Source organism: Mesocricetus auratus, unplaced genomic scaffold, assembly GCF_017639785.1.
Source record: "Mesocricetus auratus isolate SY011 unplaced genomic scaffold, BCM_Maur_2.0 Super-Scaffold_100691, whole genome shotgun sequence".
NCBI classification, from domain to species: Eukaryota; Metazoa; Chordata; class Mammalia; order Rodentia; family Cricetidae; genus Mesocricetus; species Mesocricetus auratus.
Window position 1 is genome coordinate 51,688,346 of NW_024429267.1, and position 21,316 is coordinate 51,709,661.

The 21,316-nt window shown below is 50.2% G+C and overlaps 1 protein-coding gene across 1 annotated transcript in view; it reads right to left on the reverse strand.

The window, feature by feature from the left end:
• The window catches only part of Cmtm8 (CKLF like MARVEL transmembrane domain containing 8), a 58,230-nt gene that overhangs the window by 5,953 nt on the left and 30,961 nt on the right, over positions 1–21,316 (reverse strand). The window contains exon 2 of the mRNA XM_040740043.1: positions 1,079–1,252. Within this exon, the coding sequence (XP_040595977.1) occupies positions 1,079–1,252 (174 nt within the window). The remainder of the gene's footprint in view (positions 1–1,078; positions 1,253–21,316) is intronic.

Sequence of the window (21,316 nt, forward strand, 5' to 3'; positions counted from 1 at the left end):
TTATACATGTATACACTAATGCCACATTATCATCATCATCATCATCATCATTATTTTGTTTTTTGGAGACAGGGTTCCTCTGTTTGACAGCTCTGGCTGTGCTGGAACTCACTCTGTAGACCAGGCTGGCCTTGAACTTACTGAGGTCCACCTGCCTCTGCCTCCCAAGTGCTGGGATTAAAGGTGTGTGCCACCACCACCCAGCATGATGCCACTTTAAGAGAAATATTATTATTTTAAATGAAACAGAGTCTTTCTATACATAGACCAAGATGACCTTGAACTCACTACTTGGCTATCTTGGATGTACACTTGAGCTCTTTCCTTATGTATTCCAGGCAGGCCTCAAACTCCACATGCAGCTGAAAACGACCCTGAACTTGGGATGCTCCTGCCTCCACTCCCCAAATGCTGGGATTAGAGGCTTAGGACTGAACGCAGGGCTTTGCGCATGCCAGGCAAGCACTCTTCCCACTGATAACGGCCACTCCCAATTCCCTACCCAGACTCCCAACTCTCCAAGGCACACTCTTTTGCCTGAAGACTGCGTGATCACCACTGTTATCCTGTATATGGCATGCTGCCTGGAGCCAGGACAAAAACCCACACCCTTAACTATTCTTGCTTCCAAAAGGGAAGACACCCATTTAGTCTGTGTTTCAGTGATGCCGGGGTTTAAGCGCGTGACCTCAGACATGCCAGGCAGGTCTGGCACTGCGCCATATTCCCAGACTGCTAGTTTTGTGTGTGTGTGTGTGTGTGTGTGTGTGTGTGTGTGTGTGTGTGCGCACATTGGGCTTTTCTTTTTCCTTTTTCCTCTTTTTCTTTGCTACTGGTTATAGAAGCCATGGCTTTCCACACCCCAGTCCTGCCCAGACCCCACGTGTTTGTTTGAACATAGAACTATGATGTAGACTTTGAAGGAAGGACGATCTGGAGACACTGACTGGTGTCCCGACACAGCTGTCTGCAGGTGACACTGTTTACAGGGATAGAACCCAATTCTCCTTGACTCAGCTGGCCTGAGAATGTCCTAGGCCGTGTACTGTCCCAGGCGGAGTCCCTGGAGTAGACTTACCACTGTGGTCCAGGGCACCTGGGGAATCCTGGTGTAGGTCATGGTGATGTAGACAATGAGGAAGAAGACCGTGAGGACCCAGTAGAAGACAGCCACAAACATGACCCAGCCAAAAGCAGGGACCCGGAAATACTCCGTGCCGGCGATGAGCGTCCATACCAGCAGCCCTAAGACCTGCGGAGCAGCAGAGGATGCAGAGAGAGGCGGAGTGAGGAAAGAGAGGAGTAGAGGGAATTAATCAGTGCCGCTACAACTTGTTGTACACATTGAGCAGATGTCTACACACATGAACACACACCCACAGATGCACACACCCGTGCACGTGTCCCCCACGTAATCGCGATGAATAATAAACCCTTTAAAACACCCCGTCCTTACCCTGTGCCTCAGATAATCTTCCACAGCACAGGAAGCAACAATATAATCCCTAAGCCACACAGCAGCAGGGCGTGCGCCGCATCCAGAAGGCAGCCCCCGCAGTCCAGGGGGCGCGTCACACAGGCCAGCCTGTCTGTGGTGGCTTTCTTTGTGCTGAACAACGCAGTTTGGCCCTTCCGGCCTCTCACATCGCACCCTGGCTCATTTTAGACAGAGACAAATCAGAAACGACAATGCGGATGGCAGCTAGTCCCTATCTGCTCCGTTGGTCTAAATGGCCAATTTGGAGAGCACACTTTTTGTCACTCAGTGGATTCTGGGAAATGCTGGAATGGAGTTGCTGTGTTACAGAGGTCGGTCAGAGCTACTCTGGGAAAGCAACACGCTCTCTGAGCACCTGCTTTCAACCATGTGCGGTGCTGGGCGCTCAGGTCACAGATGTGAGAGGCACAGTGTCCCTGAACCTGACAAACAATGGTCACGGCCACACGCAGCTCATGGCCTGCATCAATTTATGATGACGATTGTGTGTGTGTGTGTGTGTGTGTGTGTGTGAGACAGAGAGAGGGAGAGGGAGAGAGAGAGAGGGAAACAGAGACAGAGAGAGAGAGAGAGACAGACAGACAGAGAGAGGAGGCCAGTCAATCCCAGGTGTTGTTTCTCAGTAGTCATCCATTTATTTGTTGAGACAGGGTCTCTCCCTGGCACCTGGGGTTGTCCCTTCTGCCGGGCTGTCTGACCAGCGAGCTCCCCTGTCTCTGCCTCTGCAGCATTAGGATATAAGGATGCACCACTATGCTAGGCTCTCCACGCGGGTGGCGGGGATTGAACTCAGGTCCCCATGCTTGTGTGGCAAGTACTTTACTAATCAAGCCGTGGCCCCGGCTCACATGACTCATTTTTTTTTCCCCGGCCAGCGAACTTAGCTATGCTTTCCCTTTTCTGTTGCCTGTGGTTTTATGCCTAGAAGGAGGAGGCCGTGGCCACATGTATGAAGCCTAAAATAGTCACCTTTGCAGAGGTCTGCCAGCTCCTGCCTGACACCCCACGTGCTATGTATGCGTCAGGAAATATGTGAGCGTGAAACGGTTTTGTTTCCTACATTTTCCCCCCAAATAAACCAGGTTATTAATGCATAAAGCTAGAGACTCTAAGAGAAAGGGCACCTCTCGGAACCACACCGTCTCCACGCTGCTGGCTCCCTATGTCTGCTCAACTTTTTCCCTCAGAGTCAGGGACTGCTCTTCCAGCCCACCATCTACGGCTTCTCAAGTCTGTTCAGCAAGCATGGCGACCATCTCCATTCATCCACTAGGGGGCACCGGCACACTGCGGATGAATGACCCGGCCAGCCCAGTCAGGGTTGGCTGTCTGCAGGCTGGTTCTTGAGGAAGGAGTATGGAGAAGGAACTTGACCCATTGTCACAAGTTGGCACATCCACCATTAAATAAGCATGAATTAATGCAAAGACCTGGAAGTCCGATTTAATCCCCGGGTCCTTGGCCTCTCTGTGACATTCCCGAAGAGATTTTGCTGCGGCATCTCCATGAGCTGCGGCAGAACCTTGCAACACATCCAGCAGAGATCTCTAACAGAGCCCCTGGCCTCTCCTTTCCCACTCTTGGAAACAGGGGGATCGAGGTTTGTGACTTAGAGGCCCAGCACCAAGGTGGAGACTATCCAAGTTGCTTGACGGGGCAGATTTCAAACCGTATGACTCTTATTTCTATTCTGAAGGATGTCCTGAGGGTGTGTCTCCTCACACCTTCCAGCCCTTCCTCAGCACCCCTGTGGAGTCCTCGGGTGATCTAGAGTAGAATGAAGCCCCCAGTCAAGGTGCTGTTAGGACTTGGGACTCAGATTTGGACATTTTAAGATTGATCAAAGAGCCAGGCAGTGGTGGCTCACGCCTTTAATCCCAGCACTCAGGAGGCAGAGGCAGGCGGATCTCTGTGAGTTCGAGGCCAGCCTGGTCCACAGAGCAAGTTCCAGGACAGCCTCCAAAACAATACAGAGAAACCCTGTCTCGTAAAACAACAACATCAACAACAAAAAAGACCGATACAGAGGCCATGTCACAGAACCCTGTTAGTCCCAGCAGTCAGTGCAATGGGAATCTGCATACAGGGTGGGTGTTAAAATGTGTCTAAAGACTGAATTTAGGTAGCATCAGGCAGCACTGTGACCTGTCACCCACGGACACAGCTGCCTTAGAGTCACCTGAGTGAAGCCAATGGAGTCACCTCACTACAGCAGACTTGCACATTGTCTGTTGTCTGTCCTCCATCTTGGGCGAGTAGTGACACAACAGGAAACAATGTTACCAGTGTACCGAGTCCCACGCAACCCTGCAGTGATTAGTGGTCTCCTGGTTATTCCTCCTGGCAAGCATGACCAAATGCGTTGTGCAGTTTGCGTGTTGGCAGCAAGGACTCTCGGGGTCCCTGGCAGTGAAAGAGGAGCGTCAGGGTCCTGTGCCCGTAACTAGAACCACGACACATGCAGCCGAAGTTGGCACACACTGTTTCTTGGTCACAGCAGCTGGTGAATGTCTTAGGCTTTGAGTCCCATGCAGTCTCTGTCCCCTGTAGTGTGGCCTTTGCCAGGCCAAGCAGTGTGTAGATGGAGGAGGGGCAGTGGGCAGATTTCATAGGAACTTTGTTTACAAACAAGGGCAGGCTGGATTTGGTCGGAGGGCTGCAATTAGCCAGGCTCTCCAAGTGTGTGGTCCCAGACGGGGAGGTCCTGAGAGCTAAGAAGAGACACACAGACTCCATGGACCTGCCACTCAGCAGTGCTGGGAAGGGGCGGGGCAAGGGGGTCACAGTCCCCATCCCCAGGCAGCTCCAGGGACTAGCCCTCCCTTCCCGTCACGTGTGCCATGCCTAAGGGGCTTGAGTGTGATCTTAGATGCTGTCTTAGTGAGGGTCACTACTGCTGTGGTGACACACCACGACTGAAAACGACTTGGGGAGGGAAGGGTTGACTGGGCACACATTTCCACAGTGTAGTTCACTGAAGGGAGCTAGGACAGGCGCTCAGACAGGGCAGAGGAACCTGATGCAGAGGCCGTGGAGGAGGGCTGCTTACCGACTTGCTCCTCATGGCTGGCTCAGCCTGCTTCCTTATAGAACCCATGGCCACTCTCCCAGGGGGAGCATCACCCTCATGGCTGGGCCCTCCCATATCAATCACTGATTTAAACAAAACAAAACAAAACTGGGCTTTGGGGGTGCACATCTTTAATCCCAGCACCCGGGAGGCAGGGGCAGGAGGGTCTCTGAGTTCAAGACCAGCCTGGTCTACAGTGTGAATTCCAGGACAGGCTCCAAAGCCACAGAGAAACTATGTCTCGAAAAACCAAATGAAGAAGGAGGAAGAAGAAGAGGAAGAGGAGGAGGAGGAAGCAGCCGCAGTTCCTCTGCAGGCCTGCCGACACCCCGATCTTACGGAGACTTTTTCTCAGTGGAGGTTTCCTCCTCTCAGACGACTTCAGTGTGTGTCAAGCTAAAACTCTCCAGTACAGATGTGAATGATACAGCTCTAAGCTCTCAGACCTCCCAGAGGACACGGACATCACAACAAGCCTGTCGATCATCCAAGAGTGCTCTGTCCACATCAGCCACCAAGGCAAACACCAGGCCAACCAGAAAGCCAATTAGTCTGCAAGGTCAGAGGTCGCTGTGGTGACGGCTCTATCCTCCAGTGAAGGGTCTGGGTTTCCTGATGCACCAAGGCTGTCCCCGAATGTTAGACGTGGATGAAGTGTTCTGATGCCAACCTGATTCCCTGCTCTAGTTGACTGAGGTGTCTTCTTCTGTCTTGGTGAAGGGTAATAAAGGGGAAGACAGGAAAGAGTTAAAGGAATAAAAGAGCCCCTGTAAGGAGGGCTGAGGACTTAGGGCAGCTGGCAGAGAGCATCCCAGCCAGTGTGTGAAGCCCAAGGTCTGAGGCCTTACACCACATAAGACAAATGTGGTGGCCACACATCTGTAATTCTAGGAGGTGGGAGGATGGGCTTGGGGCTGAAGAGATGGCCTGAATGGTTAAGAGCATGTGCTGCTCTTGCAGAGGACCCGGGTTCAATTCCCAGCACCCACGTTGTATGGCTCACAACAGCCTGTAACTCCAGGGAAATCTGGTACCTCTTGCCTCCAAAGTCACCTGCACACATGTACATAGACACATACTCATACCCATACATATAGACACATAATACAAACACACAGACACACATACTAATTAATATACATATACCCCCCCACAGACACATAAACATATATCCCTCACATAGGTATATATGCAAATACCCACACACATGTATATATACTCACACACATAGACATTCATACTAATATACATATGCCCACATACATAGACACATACACATAATTTTAAGGAAAAAAAAGACCTAAGTAAAATAATGCAAAACAGCTCCCGGGCTACTGTGTGGAGACACTGGCTCTCACAAGCTTGCTCAGTCCCTTTCACGTCACCCCTGCGTGAGGCGTTCCACTCACGATGATGTGGGCTCTTTGCCAGCAGGATGGAGGTCTTTCTCTGCAGTCTTTCTTGCCTCTGGGGAGCTGGGGGACAAGAGTAGAGTGCTGGGCCACCCAACGGTCTCCAAAGCCACTCAGAGCCAGTGGCTTCCAAGTTCACTGTCTCGTGCCCAAGACAGCAAGGAAAGCAGGGCAGGAAGTATGAAGAGAGCAGAATGAACGTAGATCCACTGAGGGAAAGTAAGTTAGAACTCCTGAGAGTAGGAGGGGGCCCCAAGGATAGGTCTGTGGATTCTTTCTCTCTAGAACCTTCTGGAAGGATCCACAGGTTCATATCTCCCATGCACAAGGTCTTTCTTGATTGCACATGAATTTCAAGATTTTTATTTTTATTCTATTTCTGCAAGATGTGCCATTGAGACTGTGCTAGGGACTGGACTGCACTGAACGTATAGACATTGTCCTTCTAATATAGTGTTTTAAAAGACATCAACAATGGGGCTTCTAAATCCAAGTGAGCCTCACCATTTGAAGAAATTCCTCCCTCCATCCCTCCCTAAAAGATGTTATCTATTGCTTCTAGTCAAAAACTTACTTGCAAGACAATAGGAAAGGGAGAGATTCACAAGAGAACACAGAATTCTGCCTGGGTGTTTAATCAACTTTCTGATCTTGTCCCCATGCAAGCTTTAGCATCCTTTCCTGGGTTTCGGCTGCACAGCACATCTGGGAAAAGCTCTGTTGATTCATTCTTCTAGCAGCCGAGTGAGGGTCAGGAAGGTTAGCAGACAACCAGCGGTCCCGCACCAGGCCAAGGCACACATGGAAGACAATACAGTCCTTTCCCAGACCGTGTGCAGCGTTGCCTGGGAGACAAGGCAAACAGAAAACTAATGCAGCCATGCAGCCTGCGAGGGGTCAAGGGAGAGGGCTCCTGGAGAGACAGGCTGATATTCCCGCAAGGGAGCCACGGACGATCCTGTGGGAGTGTCTGCATTCCAGACACCCACGTTGAGGATGCTGGCAACAGCTGGCCTGGCGGTGTGAGACAACACAGGAGAGACTGGTTGGGATGGCTCTGTGGAGAATTCAGAGGTCATTCACTGAGCAGGCAGAGATGGGCTACAGGTATTTTTTTTGGCAACATATCCTGGCTGCAGCATGCTACACGGGCACATCTTCAAAAATCTCCTTCCTTGGCAAGCCAGGCATAGTAGTGTGAGTGCGCCTTTTTACCCCAGTTCTCAGGAGACAAAGGCAGACAGAACTCTGAGGCTACACTGGTCTATGCAAAGAATTCCAGGTCAGCCAGAGCTACATAGTCAGACCTTCAAAAACAAACAACCAAAAAGTATCAACCAAACAAACAAATTTTAAAAAATCCCCACAAAAATAAAAACAATGACAACAGGAAACCCCAAACCACTCCTTGGAACTTCTACCTGGGGAGGAGCATTTGTTCACTCATGGAATCAAACAGAGGCGGTCCCTGGAAGGATGTCATGGTCGCAGAGGCCAGAGAATGGGCCACGCCAGCATGGCTTCCACACCGTTCCTGGCCTCACTGGCCTGCGTGTTCCTGAGAGATGGTTGCGAGCCAGCCATTCTGAACTGGCCATGTCGCAGCATGAGGGTAACCCATGCCGATTGGAATCACTGACTGCCGTGGCAACAAGGAGAGCATCCGTACCATCTGCTTGGTGGGTGTGCCGGTTTTATGTCAGCTTGACACAAGCTGGAGTCACCTCAGAGGAGGGAGCCTCAACTGAGAAGGAACCAGGCTGAGCAAGCCACGGGGAGCAAGTGAGCCAGTGAGCAGCCTCCTCCATGGCCTCTGCACCAGCTCCTGCCTCCAGGTTCCCGCCCTGCTTGAGTTCCTGCCTTGGCTTCCCTTGGTGGACTGTGCTCCGGGATGTGTAAGTCAAGACCAAACACAGCCAAGCAAGCCAAACCCCTTTTCTCCCTGAGCTGCTTTTGGCCATGGTGTCTCATCACGCGGCAAGAGTAAGTCTAACAAAGACAGTGGGCCTCGACGGTCAGCCTGGCATTTCAGTCAGCCACAGGCTCCTCACTCAGGACTCCCTCCGAGACAAGAAGGAATGTCTCTGGGACAGCAGTGTGATAGAAGATGGGAAGTGTGTCAGTTTGCCTCAAAGATTCAGAGGCGAGCTAGGGAAGCCGTTAAGTACTACTGTGGAGAAATGACCAAGTACCTCTGCAGTGAAACATCAAACCACACACAGCGAGACCCTGCCAAAGGGGTGGGGGTGGGAGTCAAGCCAGAAATACTATGTGGGAGATGATAGCTCATAGGGATATAAAAAATAAACTTCAAAAATGTTTTAACCAGGGCAGCTTCTGGCTTCCTTCTCCGACTAGTGAGACAATGAGTTCACTAGGAGGGCTGTGATATTTCCGATGAAAAGATCTAGAAACCCGGCATGCAGAAACAGCCTTGTTAATTTAGATACCTACTGTGACATTTGCGTTCCAGTAAGTGTTTGGAAAAAAAAAAGTTCCCTCCTCTATTCTGGGAACAAGTGAGGTGGCTTTTGTCCGAAGAACAGAGGATCTCGGGGGATTTCAGAGGCAGCCAATGGCAATGCGACTATCATTTAGGATCTTTTAAAATTTCTTTCCCTTAGCTCTAGAGTTCCCAAGGCACTCTTTGGTCTGTTTCACAATTTAAGCAGGCCTGTAATGACCCCACCGGGAGGGTCACAGATCAGTGTCCCCACAAAGGTTGGGGGAACCTGCTGCTGCTGCGTGAGTCAGATACGTGGCTCATTCACAGAAGCAGGCGCAGCTCGCCACTGCGGCGTACAGATTGTTCTGAGACTAAGGAGGCTCTTGAAGCATAGCAGATGCAGGAAAGGCCACCCTAACTCTGCCTTTCTTCCTGAAAACGGGGTGCAGAAGTAACATTTTTATGGCCAGAGGTGGGGAGTTGAGGGCCTAGAGAGTCTGCACTCTTAAAAGACATGTGCTTATGTATTTAGTGTGCATGCGTGCGTGCGCGTGCGTACGTGCGCAGTAAAACTTATGGGAGTTGGTTCTCTCCTACCATGTGGGGTCTGGAAATGGGACTCAGGTTCTTAGGGTGGACAGAGGAATCCGACTCTTGCCCTCTGACCTCCACAAGTGTCCCCACATGTGTACACACATGCAGACACACACAAAACAAACAAACAGAAGTGTAATAAAAAAAGAGGAGAGAAAAAGAAAGCACACCCAATGGCCTAAGGACCTCGTAGCAGACCCCGCCCACTTCACGGCTTCCCACGGGCATCACCGCGCGACCGAGCCTTCAGCACACAGGCAGAAGGACACACATGAACTATTCTCTGCCATTAATACTTGAAGCTAGCCCACACGGAAAGCAGTGGGCGTGGCTATGTTTGAGCAAAATTTCCTAAAATGCAGCAGGCCAGGTTCCATTCATGCCAGATAGGATTTGGGGTGATGTGATGGGGTTCTCTACCGGGGAGGGAACTGTTTCGGGATATTTGACCACACTATGTAAGGATGTGTCTCTGTTTTACTTCACCTGCCTGGGGCACCTTCTGACTGGTTTAATAAAAGTCTGAACAGCCATAGCTAGGTAGGAGAGGATACGTGGAACTTGCGGGCAGAGGCAGGAACTCTGGGAGAGAATCTGGGGGGAGACTGGCCGGCGAGATTCAGAGGAAGTCGGACATGCGGTATTGAGGGGAGGCAACGAGCCTTGTGGCAGAGCATAGATGAATACAAACAGGTTAACTTAATTTATGGGAGCTAGTTGGGAACAAGCCCAAGCTAAGGTCATGCTTTCATAATCAATAAGAAGTCTGGCCGGGTGGTGGTGGAGCACGCCTTTAATCCCAGCACTCGGGAGTCTGAGGCAGGAGGATCTCTGTGAGTTCGAGGCTGGGCTGGACCGACAGCCTCCAAAACAATACAGAGAAACCCTGTCTCGTAAAAACCAAAAAAAAAAAAAAGAAGTCTGTGTGTGAAATAATGTGAAATAATGTGAATAATGTGAAAACCATTATTCAGGAGCTGGCTGTCCAAAGAAAGACCTGTTACAGGGAACATTGCTTCTTAGCAGAGCATGCCTCTGGGCTCCCCTCCTTCCCAGGCTCTAAGGAGTTATTTCCTCTAATGAACCCCCCCCCACACACACACTCTGCAGTTGTGGGTCCTTGCTGCTTTCCACAGTCTTCCTACATGGTCTCCTCTGCTCAGCACAAGCTGGCACGTGACCCTCTCCAGGTCCTGAGGTTGTTTGAACAGTGCCTCATGCTTCCCTGGGGACTATGCTGGACCAGCTGTTTCAGCAACATGAAACGTCCCCGACTTGGGTGTCATTTTTAAACCTTGCTTGCTGAATCACGTCAGTAGAAGGGCCTGTCATTAGCTGACAGCAGCAGCATTTGTGAAGAGCGAAGCCATCACCCACATGGGAAAACACCAGGAAAGGAGAGCCCTTGGCACTGGACCAAGAAGTCCACAAAGGATTTACAGTGCATGTCAAACAAGGGGTGGGGTAGGGCAGCTAGTGTCCACCACAGAACAGCTGTCACCCCAGAGGAGGGACGGGAAGCAGATCACAGGGTCAGGGACGGTCACTACCAGTCCATGGGGGTGGGGTGGGGAGGGATCAGAGAGAGAGAGACATCGATCCATCGTTCAGGTGGAGCCACCAGGAATAAAAATAGAAGAACATGCCAATGAAGACATAGGTGAATTCTGAGGCATCATCTATGAATCAAATCCTACCCAAAAGCTCTCCCTGTGCCTGGAGAGATGGCTCAGCTGTGAAGAGTGCTTGCTGCTGTCGCAGAGGCGAGTCTCCGCCTGCATGGTACTAACAACCATCTGTAATTCTAATTCCGAGGGAGGAGACGCCCTCTTCTGGGCTCTAGGGGTACCACACACACACACACACACACACACACACACACACACACACACACACGGTGCACAGACATACATGCAGACAAAACACTAATGCCAGTAAAAAACAAAAACAAAAAAACTAAACCTCTTCTAAAAACCTTTTCTGCCAGGCATGGTGGCACATGCCTTTAATACCAGGAGGCTGGGGCAGGTGGATCTCTGTGAGTTCGAGGTCAGCCTGGTTTACAGAGCGAGTTCTAGGACAGTCAGGGCTACACAGAGAAACCTTGTCTCGAAAAAACAAAGAGTTTCTCTCCCCCACACTTCCTCTCTTTTCTTCCTCTCCTTCCTTCCTCCCTCCCTCCCTTCCTTTCTCCCTCCTTTCATCCCTCCCTTTCCCCTTGACTCCCTGATTCTTTGGGGGTAAGATGTCTTGTTACTTTGCCTAGGCTGGCCTTGACCTCCTAGGCTGAAAGCAATCCTGTGTCAGTTTTCTGAATGATTGGGGACATAGGTGTGTCCCAGCAACCACCGTCCCTAGCTCAAATTTTACGTTTTGAAATGACAGCTTTATGAAGATATAGTCCCATATCAGAAATTCAACCATTAGGGGTGTGGAATCAAGAGTCTGGGTGTATTCATGGAGTTGTGTGACTGTCATGAAATCCCAGTAGGACAGTGTCATCATTCTATAGATGTCCAGGCCACAGATGGCTCACTGGTAATAAAGCATTTGCCGTGTGAACCTGACAACATGAGTTTACTTCTGACCTGCACGCTTGCACAGAGGTGCACCATGCATACCACACGACACCACACCCTCACACACACATAAGGAAATTACAAAGGAAAACAGAGACAAAACCCTTACCCATGAGCAGCTGCTGCTCATAGTCTTATACCTCACCCATCCGCAGCCCCGGGTTACCAATGACCTACTGCCCGTCAGTTTATTTGTGCTCTGCTGTGTGGAGACTGATCTGTAATAGGCATGTTTTGGATCTGAACGGTTGAACTGAATATGTGTACAGCAAGTTAAAATAAAAGAATAAATATTGGTGATGATGGACAGACAGGCAGACAGAAGGTGACATCGTCAAATCAGGGGTTTATAAACATCCATCAGAAATGGACTGACCTAACACCTGTAAGACAGACAGCTGGGAGGCAGAGACAGGCGGATCATTGTGAGTTCGAGACCAGCCTGGTCTACCGAGTGAGTTCCAGGACAGGCTCCAAAACAATACAGAGAAACCCTGTCTCGAAAAACCAAAACAAACAAACAAACAAAAGACAGACAGCTGGGGGCTGGAGAGATGGCTTGGTGATTAAGAGCACTTACTGATCTTGCAGAGGACCAGGCTCAGTTCCCAGAAATCACATGGTGGCTCACAACTGTCAATAACTCATTCCAACGGATCTGGCACCTTCTCTGACCTCTGAGGACCCATTAAGATACAAATATTTTTTAAAAATCCAATGGAAGTACCTGTTAGAAGCCTGGGCAGGGGGCTGGAGAGATGGCTCAGTTGTAAGAGCACTGACTGCCCTTCCAGAGGACCCTGGTTCAATTCCTAGCACCCACATGGCAGCTCACAATGCCTGTAACTCCAAGATCTGACACCCTTACACAGACATGCATGCAGGCAAAACACCAATGCACATAAAATGAATAAATTATTAAAATAAAAGAAGAAGCAGCTTGGGCCGAGCAGTGTCGTTTTGTGTTAGGCTTTAAGAAAAAGAACAAAGAGCAGTGGAGAGAGATGGAGAACCGCAGTGGAGAGAGATGGCATCACTAAGTCAGGTGCTCGCAGTATGCAGCCGAGACTAATCCGGGAGTTGAGGCATCAGCTGGAGTTCCCAACTGAGCCTTCTCTCTGTAGCTGGGCTTCCCCTGCCTGAACTTCCCGGCTTCTGTTCTATCACAGAATCGGGCACTTTTATATCATGGGATAAACAGTCTGTTGGAAATGGCTTCCTCCCCACCTGTTCTCAAGACCATGATGTTTTCCACTGTCCGTCTGTTTTCCTGTTCTTCTCTCCCTGTTACAGAGCTGGGGGAAGGTCGCCTCCAGACCTCAGAAGACACTTTAAGACAAACACGCTTGGGTCTGAAACAGGGTAGTGGGGCAACACCACCTCCTGGGCCAGCTTTTCCGTGCTCTCCAACGACACACGACCGCTAGCGGATACGCTGTGGTTATAACATTTCATGTAAACAGAACCATGCAACGTGTGGCCTTTGCATTTGGATCTTTGTCACCAAGGTTTAGCCACATGGTGGTATGCATCAATATTTGAGTCTTTGCATGTGCACACAGCAGGGAGGCCCGGAAGGACATTGGGCGTTTCCCTCTACCACTCGCCAACGTACTCCCTTAAAGAGATAGGGTCTCTCACCAACTCTGAAGCTCACTGTTTGAGCTTGGCTGGCCGGCAAGCGTCCAGGATCCGCCAGTCCCCACCCCACTGCTGGTCTCCGGTCTCAGGGCACAGGCTCCTCTGGTGCTCCCTTCCCTATGAGCCCCACACGGACTTGGCTTTCAAGGTTAACTTTTACTAGTCATAACCCCCCACCCAGTGCTTTTTATGCCAGTATCCGGCACCCGGTGACAACCAGCCAAGAGCTGTTTTGACAGGTCCCTTTCACAGCGGCACTAGTTGGCAAAACGATCTATTTCAGTGCTTTTTTTTTTTTAACCTCATTAGCTTTTCAAATAGAACATGGACCTGGGAAGCTAGAGATAAAATCGTTAGCTGCACATTCACAGGACGAAGCCACTTGACTTTCAGTTAAGGGCAGACGCTCAAGGCACTGGGGAGAGCAAGGCGATGCAACGGAGGGACTTCAAGTTCAAGGTTCAAGTGGGAAAGCATCGCGACTTCCTCTGAGGGAGTGGGGGGGGACGAGGAAAGGTGTGGAGGGCAGGAGATTGTCAGGCTTAGGGGCAAACGGCTCTCCCAGCTGAGTCATCTCACTGGCCCAATGCTGGGACCTTACTTCCTTCTAACTGCTTTGTAGCATTCCTGATAGGCCAGCCTGTCTCTGTCCCTGTCTGTCTGTCTGTCTGTCTGTCTGTCTGTCTGTCTCCTGGTTTCCTGTTGGTGGCCAGGCTCCTGTCTCCAGCTACTTCAAGCTGCACTGCCACGCGCCACCAGCCACGGCTAAGCCCACTTGTCTGTATCCAGGTTCCCTTTGGGGTCAGTTTACACAGAAGTGACCAGCAGATCATCATGACAATGTTTTATGTTCCTGGTTGCTGCGACCAATTACGTGACAAGAAGCAACTTAAAAGTCTGAGGAGATCGCTCCTTTGGTCAAGTGCTTGTTGTGCAAGCCAGATGCACTGAGTTCGGATCCCAGAACCCGTATAAAAGACAAGAGGTCAAGACAGGGATGTCCTGAAGCTCAGGCCTGGCACACGAGTGGTGAACAGGGAGACCGTGTCATGGGTCAGGTGGCAGGCAAGGCAGGGGTTGTCCCAACACCCACAAGTGTGTCATGAAGTGTATACACGCACAGTCTCTGTCTGTCTGTCTGTCTGTCTGTTTGTCTGTCTGTCTGTCTGTCTCTCTCTCACACACACACACACATGGAGGGAGGAGTAATTTTATTTTGGATTCTGCACCACCACAAATGGCTGCTTTATTTATTTTAGACAGTCTCACTCAAGCTCTCAGCGACTGTCGTGTTTCAGCCTGCTGAGAAAGCGTCCCATCGCCCACTGCTTGACAATCGTCAGTGAGTGACTCTAGAAGGCTGAATCCTGCATGCCTCACACCGCCTCCCAAGCTCCCAGAAAGCTGCCGCCTGTCAAGGCTGGGGCCACCTTCACACACACAGGACATTTGGGAGAGGCCAAGGCAGTAGAGTTTGCTAAGTCAGCGGATGACCACGCAGTGTGGGCTCACAGGGAGGCGGAGCTAGACCGTGTCAGAGGCCAGTCATTTTCCTTTTGCGACTCCCCAGAGGATACCAGGTTATTCCCAGGAAAGCTGAGTTTCTTAAAATAGATCTCATTCATTAAAAGCATTTTTAAAAAGCGAGATATTAGGTGTGTGTGTGTGTGTGCGTGCGCGTGCGTGTGTGTGCACACACCCGCGCTCGCGGTATTCCAGGCTGTCCTTCACCTCACTAACTTGCTAATGATGACCTTGACCTCTGATTCTCTCCCTCTACCTTCTGGGTGCTGGGAATACAGGCGTGCACCACCACACCTGGCTTGTCCAACGTTGGGCAATCGAGTCCAGGACTTCGTACAGGCTAAGAAAGTATTCTACCAATGGGGCTACACCCACAGTGCGTTAAAGCACCGTTAACTTGGAGGCTGTAGGACAACACACCAGTGGGCTTGTCAGCAGGCCTGCGGTTGGTCTCTGCAGGGAGCCCTGAGTAGCCTAGGAGCCAGTCCTGACTCGGTATGTGTGCTCTTGCATCCCGCTCCTCTGACGCCTGGTGGCCTGATGTGAGGCCCCGGCATTTACACTGCTCTGCAGCAGCCCAGGAAGTGGTCGAGCCACCACTGTTTACCCACCAACTTATTCCTAGATAAGCCCCGCCGTTTACATTTCTGTGTCATGATCTCGATTGCTAAGGGAGTAAACAGGCCTGGCTGGGTCTGGTAGTGCTGGTGTGAACTCCCAGTCACTCCGGAGGTGGAAACCAGGGAATCACAAGTCTGGGCTACAGAATGAACTCAAGGCCAGCCTGAGCGAGTTAAGGAGACTGTCTCAGGTTAAGACGTAAAAAGAAAGGGCTGGCTGGAGAGATGGCTCCGTGGTTAAGAGCACTGGCTGCTCTTCCCGAGGACTTGGGTTCAGTTCCCAGCACCGTCTGTAACACCATTCCAGGGTTCTGACACTCTCTTCTAACCTCTGAGGACATCAGACATGCATGCGGTGCATAAACAGACATACAAACTAGCAGAACCTTTATGCACACACAGTTAAACAAATAAAAAAAAAAAGGTAAACAGAGGGTCAGGACGCCAGTTGGCAGAGTGCTTGCCTGGCACGCATGAAGTCCTGAGTTCAATTCCCCAGCACCAGGAATGGTAACAGCAGCCTGTAATTCCAGTACCCAGAAAGCGGAAGCAAGAGGATCGAAACAAAAGTTGATCTCAGTAAGTTTCAGGACAGTCTGGGCTACATGAGGCCCTGTCTCAAAACAACCACAAACAAAGGAAGCTGTAACTACGGGAACCTCCTCAATCAACCTCCTGCCTCCCTCTGGACCGTCCTTTGTTGTCTGACCCTTTCTCTAGACAGGGTCTTAGACAACTCAGGCTGCTCCCGGAAGCCTTCATCCTCTTGCCTCAACTTCCCACCTGCAGGGGCTGCAGGAGCTTGTGCCATGCTTGCAACCCCTGCCCCGCCTACAATCTTCTTTCATGCTACCTTCCATAAAAACGAGCATGTGTGTCCCAAATACCTTCCTCCTTGTGTTCAGAGGCCGACTGGCCCCAGCCAGAGAAGGCTTGCCAATGCTCAGGGTGAGGATGCCCGAGACGGGCGGGAGCTCCCAGGAGGAGTATTTACTGTCTGCAGCCAGGAGGCCGCAGCTGTGTGGTTCCGCCCCAGAGCTGCAGGAAAATAGCCTGTGAAGAAAGTGGTGTCTGCCTGTTGGTTTGAAATGTCAACTCAATCCAACCTACAATCACCTGGGAAGAGAGTATTTTTTAAAAAATCTATGAACTAATTGTTATTATTTTTTTATCTTATGTGCATTGGTGTTTTGCCTGCATGTGTCTATAGGAGGATGTCAGAACACCCGGAGCTGGAGTCACAGACAGTTGTGAGCTGCCATGTGGTTGCTGGGAATTGAACTCGGGACCTCTGGAAGAGCAGCCGGCGCTCTTAACCGCCGAGCCATCTCTCCAGCCTGGACAAAAGGAGTCTGGATGAGGAAATTTCTAGATCAGGTTGGCCTGTGGGCATGTCTGTGGGGGACCGTCTTGATTGTTGAGGGCCAGGAAGAACCACACTGTTGTGGATGGCATTTCCTAGTCTGGGCCCTGAACTGTACGTGAGGAAAGCCAGCCGAGGAGACGCCCCCGCAAGCAAGCAGAGACGCTTTCCTTTGTGAGAGTCGCTGTGGTCATGGCGTCTTCACAGCAATAGAAACCTAAGACAGAGGACGACACCCACTTTGGGCTGTTCACAACCGTCTCTAACTCCAGGGGATCCAACATTGTTTTCTAGCACACATGTATGCACTAACACATACACCATAAAAAATAAGCAAATCTTTTTTGTTGTTGTTGTTGTTTTGTTTTTTTGTTTTTCGAGACAGGGTTTCCCTGTGGCTTTGGAAGCTGTCCTGGAACTCGCTTGGTAGACCAGGCTGGTATCAAACTCACAGTGATCCGCCTGCCTCTGCCTCCCGAGTGCTGGGATTAAAGGCGTGCACCACCAACGCCCGGCAAAAAATAAGCAAATCTTTAAAACAAAACAAAACGTGGTGATACATGCCCTTAATCCCAGCACTCGGAGGGGGCAGCGGTCAAATTTGTATGAGTTCCAAGCCAGCCTAGGCTACATAGAGAGACCCTGTCTCAGACAGATACATAGCTAGATAGCTAGATAGACAGACAGATAGATAGAAACAAATAGAATAATTGTGCTACACAAAGGTACCTTCCAAAGACAGCTTTGTGGTAACGTTTAATGCATTATAAATAGCATCTGAGATTATGAAATGCCACCCTCCTCTACTTCTATCAGTCAGGGGCGTGTAGAGTGTCAACATTTATCCTCCTCAGGGTGATGGCTCTCACCCACTAGTCCAAAACCAATGTGTCGATTCTTTACTTTGTGGGGAAAGATTAAACATGATTCACTTGAGTTTTCGTAAGCAAGCAGAACGATTTTTTTTCTCATTAAGCTTCCTTGAAGCCCGTTATTTACCGAGTTTCAATCTGTCTCCTTGAGTCAATGGTATGAGCTGCTGATTTTCTCTACTATTCTATAGAGACGTTATCTAGTGAGCCGCTGGGGCCGATTCCCGTCCTGTGCTGTTGTTAACTGCAGCATGAAAGTCAACACGTAACCAGGCCAAAGGAATCCTTCCTCTTCAGCCCGTGTGTGCCACCGGGGCAAACACCAGGCACCTTAATAACCCACACAGCCCATCAGCGATTGTTTCGGGCTGCTGACTCCAGACAAATATTTGCCTTGGAGGCTTTGGTGTGGAGAGACAGAGCAAACCGGCTTCCTTTGTTCGTATAGACAGAGAACAACAGTACAGAAAACGCAACACTCCCATCATTCCTTTCTTGCAAAGGTGTCAAGGAGCAACAGTGAGAGCTACAAAGATCTGACCCAGCCCATTTCCTTCATGCTTCCCTCTGCCCAAGCTCCTTCCAATAGGACAGCAACAGGAAGCCTAGTGGGCCACCAGCGGACGGACGCACAGTCCCTGGGGTAAATGCTGTAAAGAAAGAACCATTCATGGGAACAGTGGAGATAGCTCGGCAGGTAGAGTGCTTGCCTCCAAAACACAAAGGCCTGAGTCTGATCCCCATAAGAATGTGGGATGTTGTGGGGTTCACTTGCGACCTCAGCACTGGGTGGTGGGGAGACGTGGTGCTCAGTGGCCACCCAGCCGAGCCTACTTGGCAAGTTTAAGCCAAAAGGGGACCCCGTTTTGAAAAAGGGAGGTGAATTGTGCTACAAAAAGCTACCTTCCAAAGATAGCTTTGTGGAAATACTTGGTTGTCCTCTGGCTTTCATAGACACAGACAGACAGACCGACAGACAGACAGACACACACACACACACACAGACACACACTCACAAGAGGATAAAGAGCATGTTACCTCGTAAATGTAAAAGAAGGCCCAGCGTGAGATTACTCATCAAAGGTATTGCAATCTCCATTTTCTCAAAGGCTGATCAGATTTTCAAAATTAAAACTGGAGATCTGGAGGCACTGCTCAGCGGTGAAAGACTTGCCTCACAGGCGCAAAACCCAACGTTGCAAGGCAAAAACACCATCAATCAAAACTGAAGTCAAGGGGCGAAAACAGCTAAGCATGGGTGTGCTGCCAGGGAAATCTCAGAAATGTGTCACTTAGAGGGGAGACAGAGTAAGACCCGAACACCATTTTCTGTGTCACCTCGGAAGCTACGTCCTTAGCTATGCTGTGTGTGGAGGTCTGAGACAGAAAGCGACACAGCTGAAACCCCTGGGCCTAAGCCAACATGCGCAGACTCTGCTGTCACTGCATGCCGACGGCAGAAGATTAGCATATTGCGTATTTCAAAATGTCTAGAAAATTCTCACTGATGCCATGTGCTTGAAGATTTGTGCAGGAAACGAACCCTAAGCACACACTAAAGTAAAGTTTGCAACTTATTAGCACCAGTGCTGTCAAGAGAAAAATGGAAAATCGCCAGGAAAGATCTCCACTTCCCAAGAGGCTGTGACTACCAACTATATAGAACAAGAAGGCAGGGGGGTCTATGAGTTCAAGGCCAGCCTGATCTATGGCGTGCTTGGATTCAAGGTATGAGTCACTATGCTGATATGAGGCTCTCTAGTCTTGGCTCCCCAAGTTCCTGCACTTGGCTAGGACATCTTTAATTTAATTACCACAAGTTGAATGGAAGAGATACTTAGGTAAGGCCTCCCTACAAAGGACCCCGAGGCTCATGCAAACAAACAAATGTCTTAGTCCGGCCTTTGGAGTTACAAGCCTGTGTCCCATCACACCTGGCCACCTCATTATCATCTTTGGTCATTAAAATGTCATTCCTATCCTGGGCTCCCTTGTGAACACTTTAAGTCCTTACATTAATTCCCAAAGTATTTTCCAAATCCTTCCCACACGGACCTTATCATCCCACACACGAGCTCTTATTTTAAACTACCAGGCGCCCCTGAGTTGTAAGCCCCTCCCACAACTCCTACAAACTAGCAATTAAGTCCTCCAGGAAGGCCATTTTCTTTTTTCTCTTCAGTTTGTGCCATGAGGTCACTGCTGTGAGTCCAACAGGCGAGGCAGCCAGAATGCTCATACCAGAGGTGAAGGGGGCTGATGCCCACTGCACATGCTCAGTGGGAGGCTCCCCCTGTATCTGCAAGGTCACAAAACCTGATTCAAAATGAGAAAGGTGTCATCAAGAGGGTAACAATGGGGAGTGGGGAGATGGTTCAGCAGGAAGAGTGTTTGCCCCTGCAAGCACAAGGGTCTGGGTTCAAGACCAGATCACCCACATAAGGAGGCAGCCACGGCTGCGGCATGCCTGTATCTCCAGCACCGAGGCGAGAGACCCTCCATGGACACACACACACACACACACACACACACACACACACACACTCACACACATGTAAAGTGAGAAAATTGCATGATTTTCCTTCAAATCCCGGGGGGGACGGTTTTCCTACAATCACCTTTTTATACTAGCACATCTTAGGGAGATTTGTCCTCCTTGTTCAGTGTTTTGATCACGAACCTTCCAGAAAAAGCACAAGCACACAAGGCAGAGCTGTGAAGGAAAGGTGTGTTTAGGACCACTTATTAAAATAATTAGTGTGAACGCTAGGGAAGATGGCTCTGGTGCCCTCTGTTGGCCAGAAGGAGTATTGTCGTTCTGACACTCCGGACCTCCTTTGTGGTTGCATTCGGTCACTGTCCTTTGCAACAAAATCTGAGCGACAAGGGCAGGAGGCCCCACCCCTGGCCTTTGGCTCTGGTAGGGATGCCTACATTAATACAGGCACATCACACAACCCTAGGGGGCACCATTTCCACAGGAGAACCCCAGAGGTCAGCAATCATAGAGCCTTTGAGGCCTGGCAGGCTAGTTAATGGGCCAGAAGCAGAGGCTGTCTCAAGGGGCTGGGAAAGAGAAGCCTGAGCCCCACACAAGAAAAAGGTCCCAGATGGCTTTGCACGGGCGAACATCGCCAGAGCAGACATGCTGGCCAGCTTTCTGTACTGTGACAACACTCTGAGAACAAGGCACTGTGGAGAGACAGGAGGACGTTGGGACAGATGTACACACGGGGAGAAAATCATTCATTCGCCTTATAGGTGGGGGAAAACCAGAAAAGAGGGAGCTGGCTTCCCTGATTTAAAGACTTCCTGCCAGGCCCACCTCCTAAAGGCTTGACCATCCCCCCAAAGGAGCCAATCTGAGGACTACACTTTCATCACATGGACATATAGGGGACACTTAAGGTCTAAGTCACAGGGGCTGGAGAGATGGCTCAGTGGTTAAAAGCACTGGCTGCTCTTCCAGAGGACCTGGGTTCAATTCCCAGCACCCACATGGCAGCTCACACCTGTCTGTAACTCCAGTTCCAGGGGCTCTTTCCCTCACACAGACATATATACAGCAAAACATCAACGCACATAAATAGATCATTTAAAAATTTTTTTAAAAAAAGACTACTTGTTGCTCTTGCAGAGGACTTGGGTTTGATTCCCAGTACTCACATGGAAGCTAACAACAATCTCTAACCCCAGT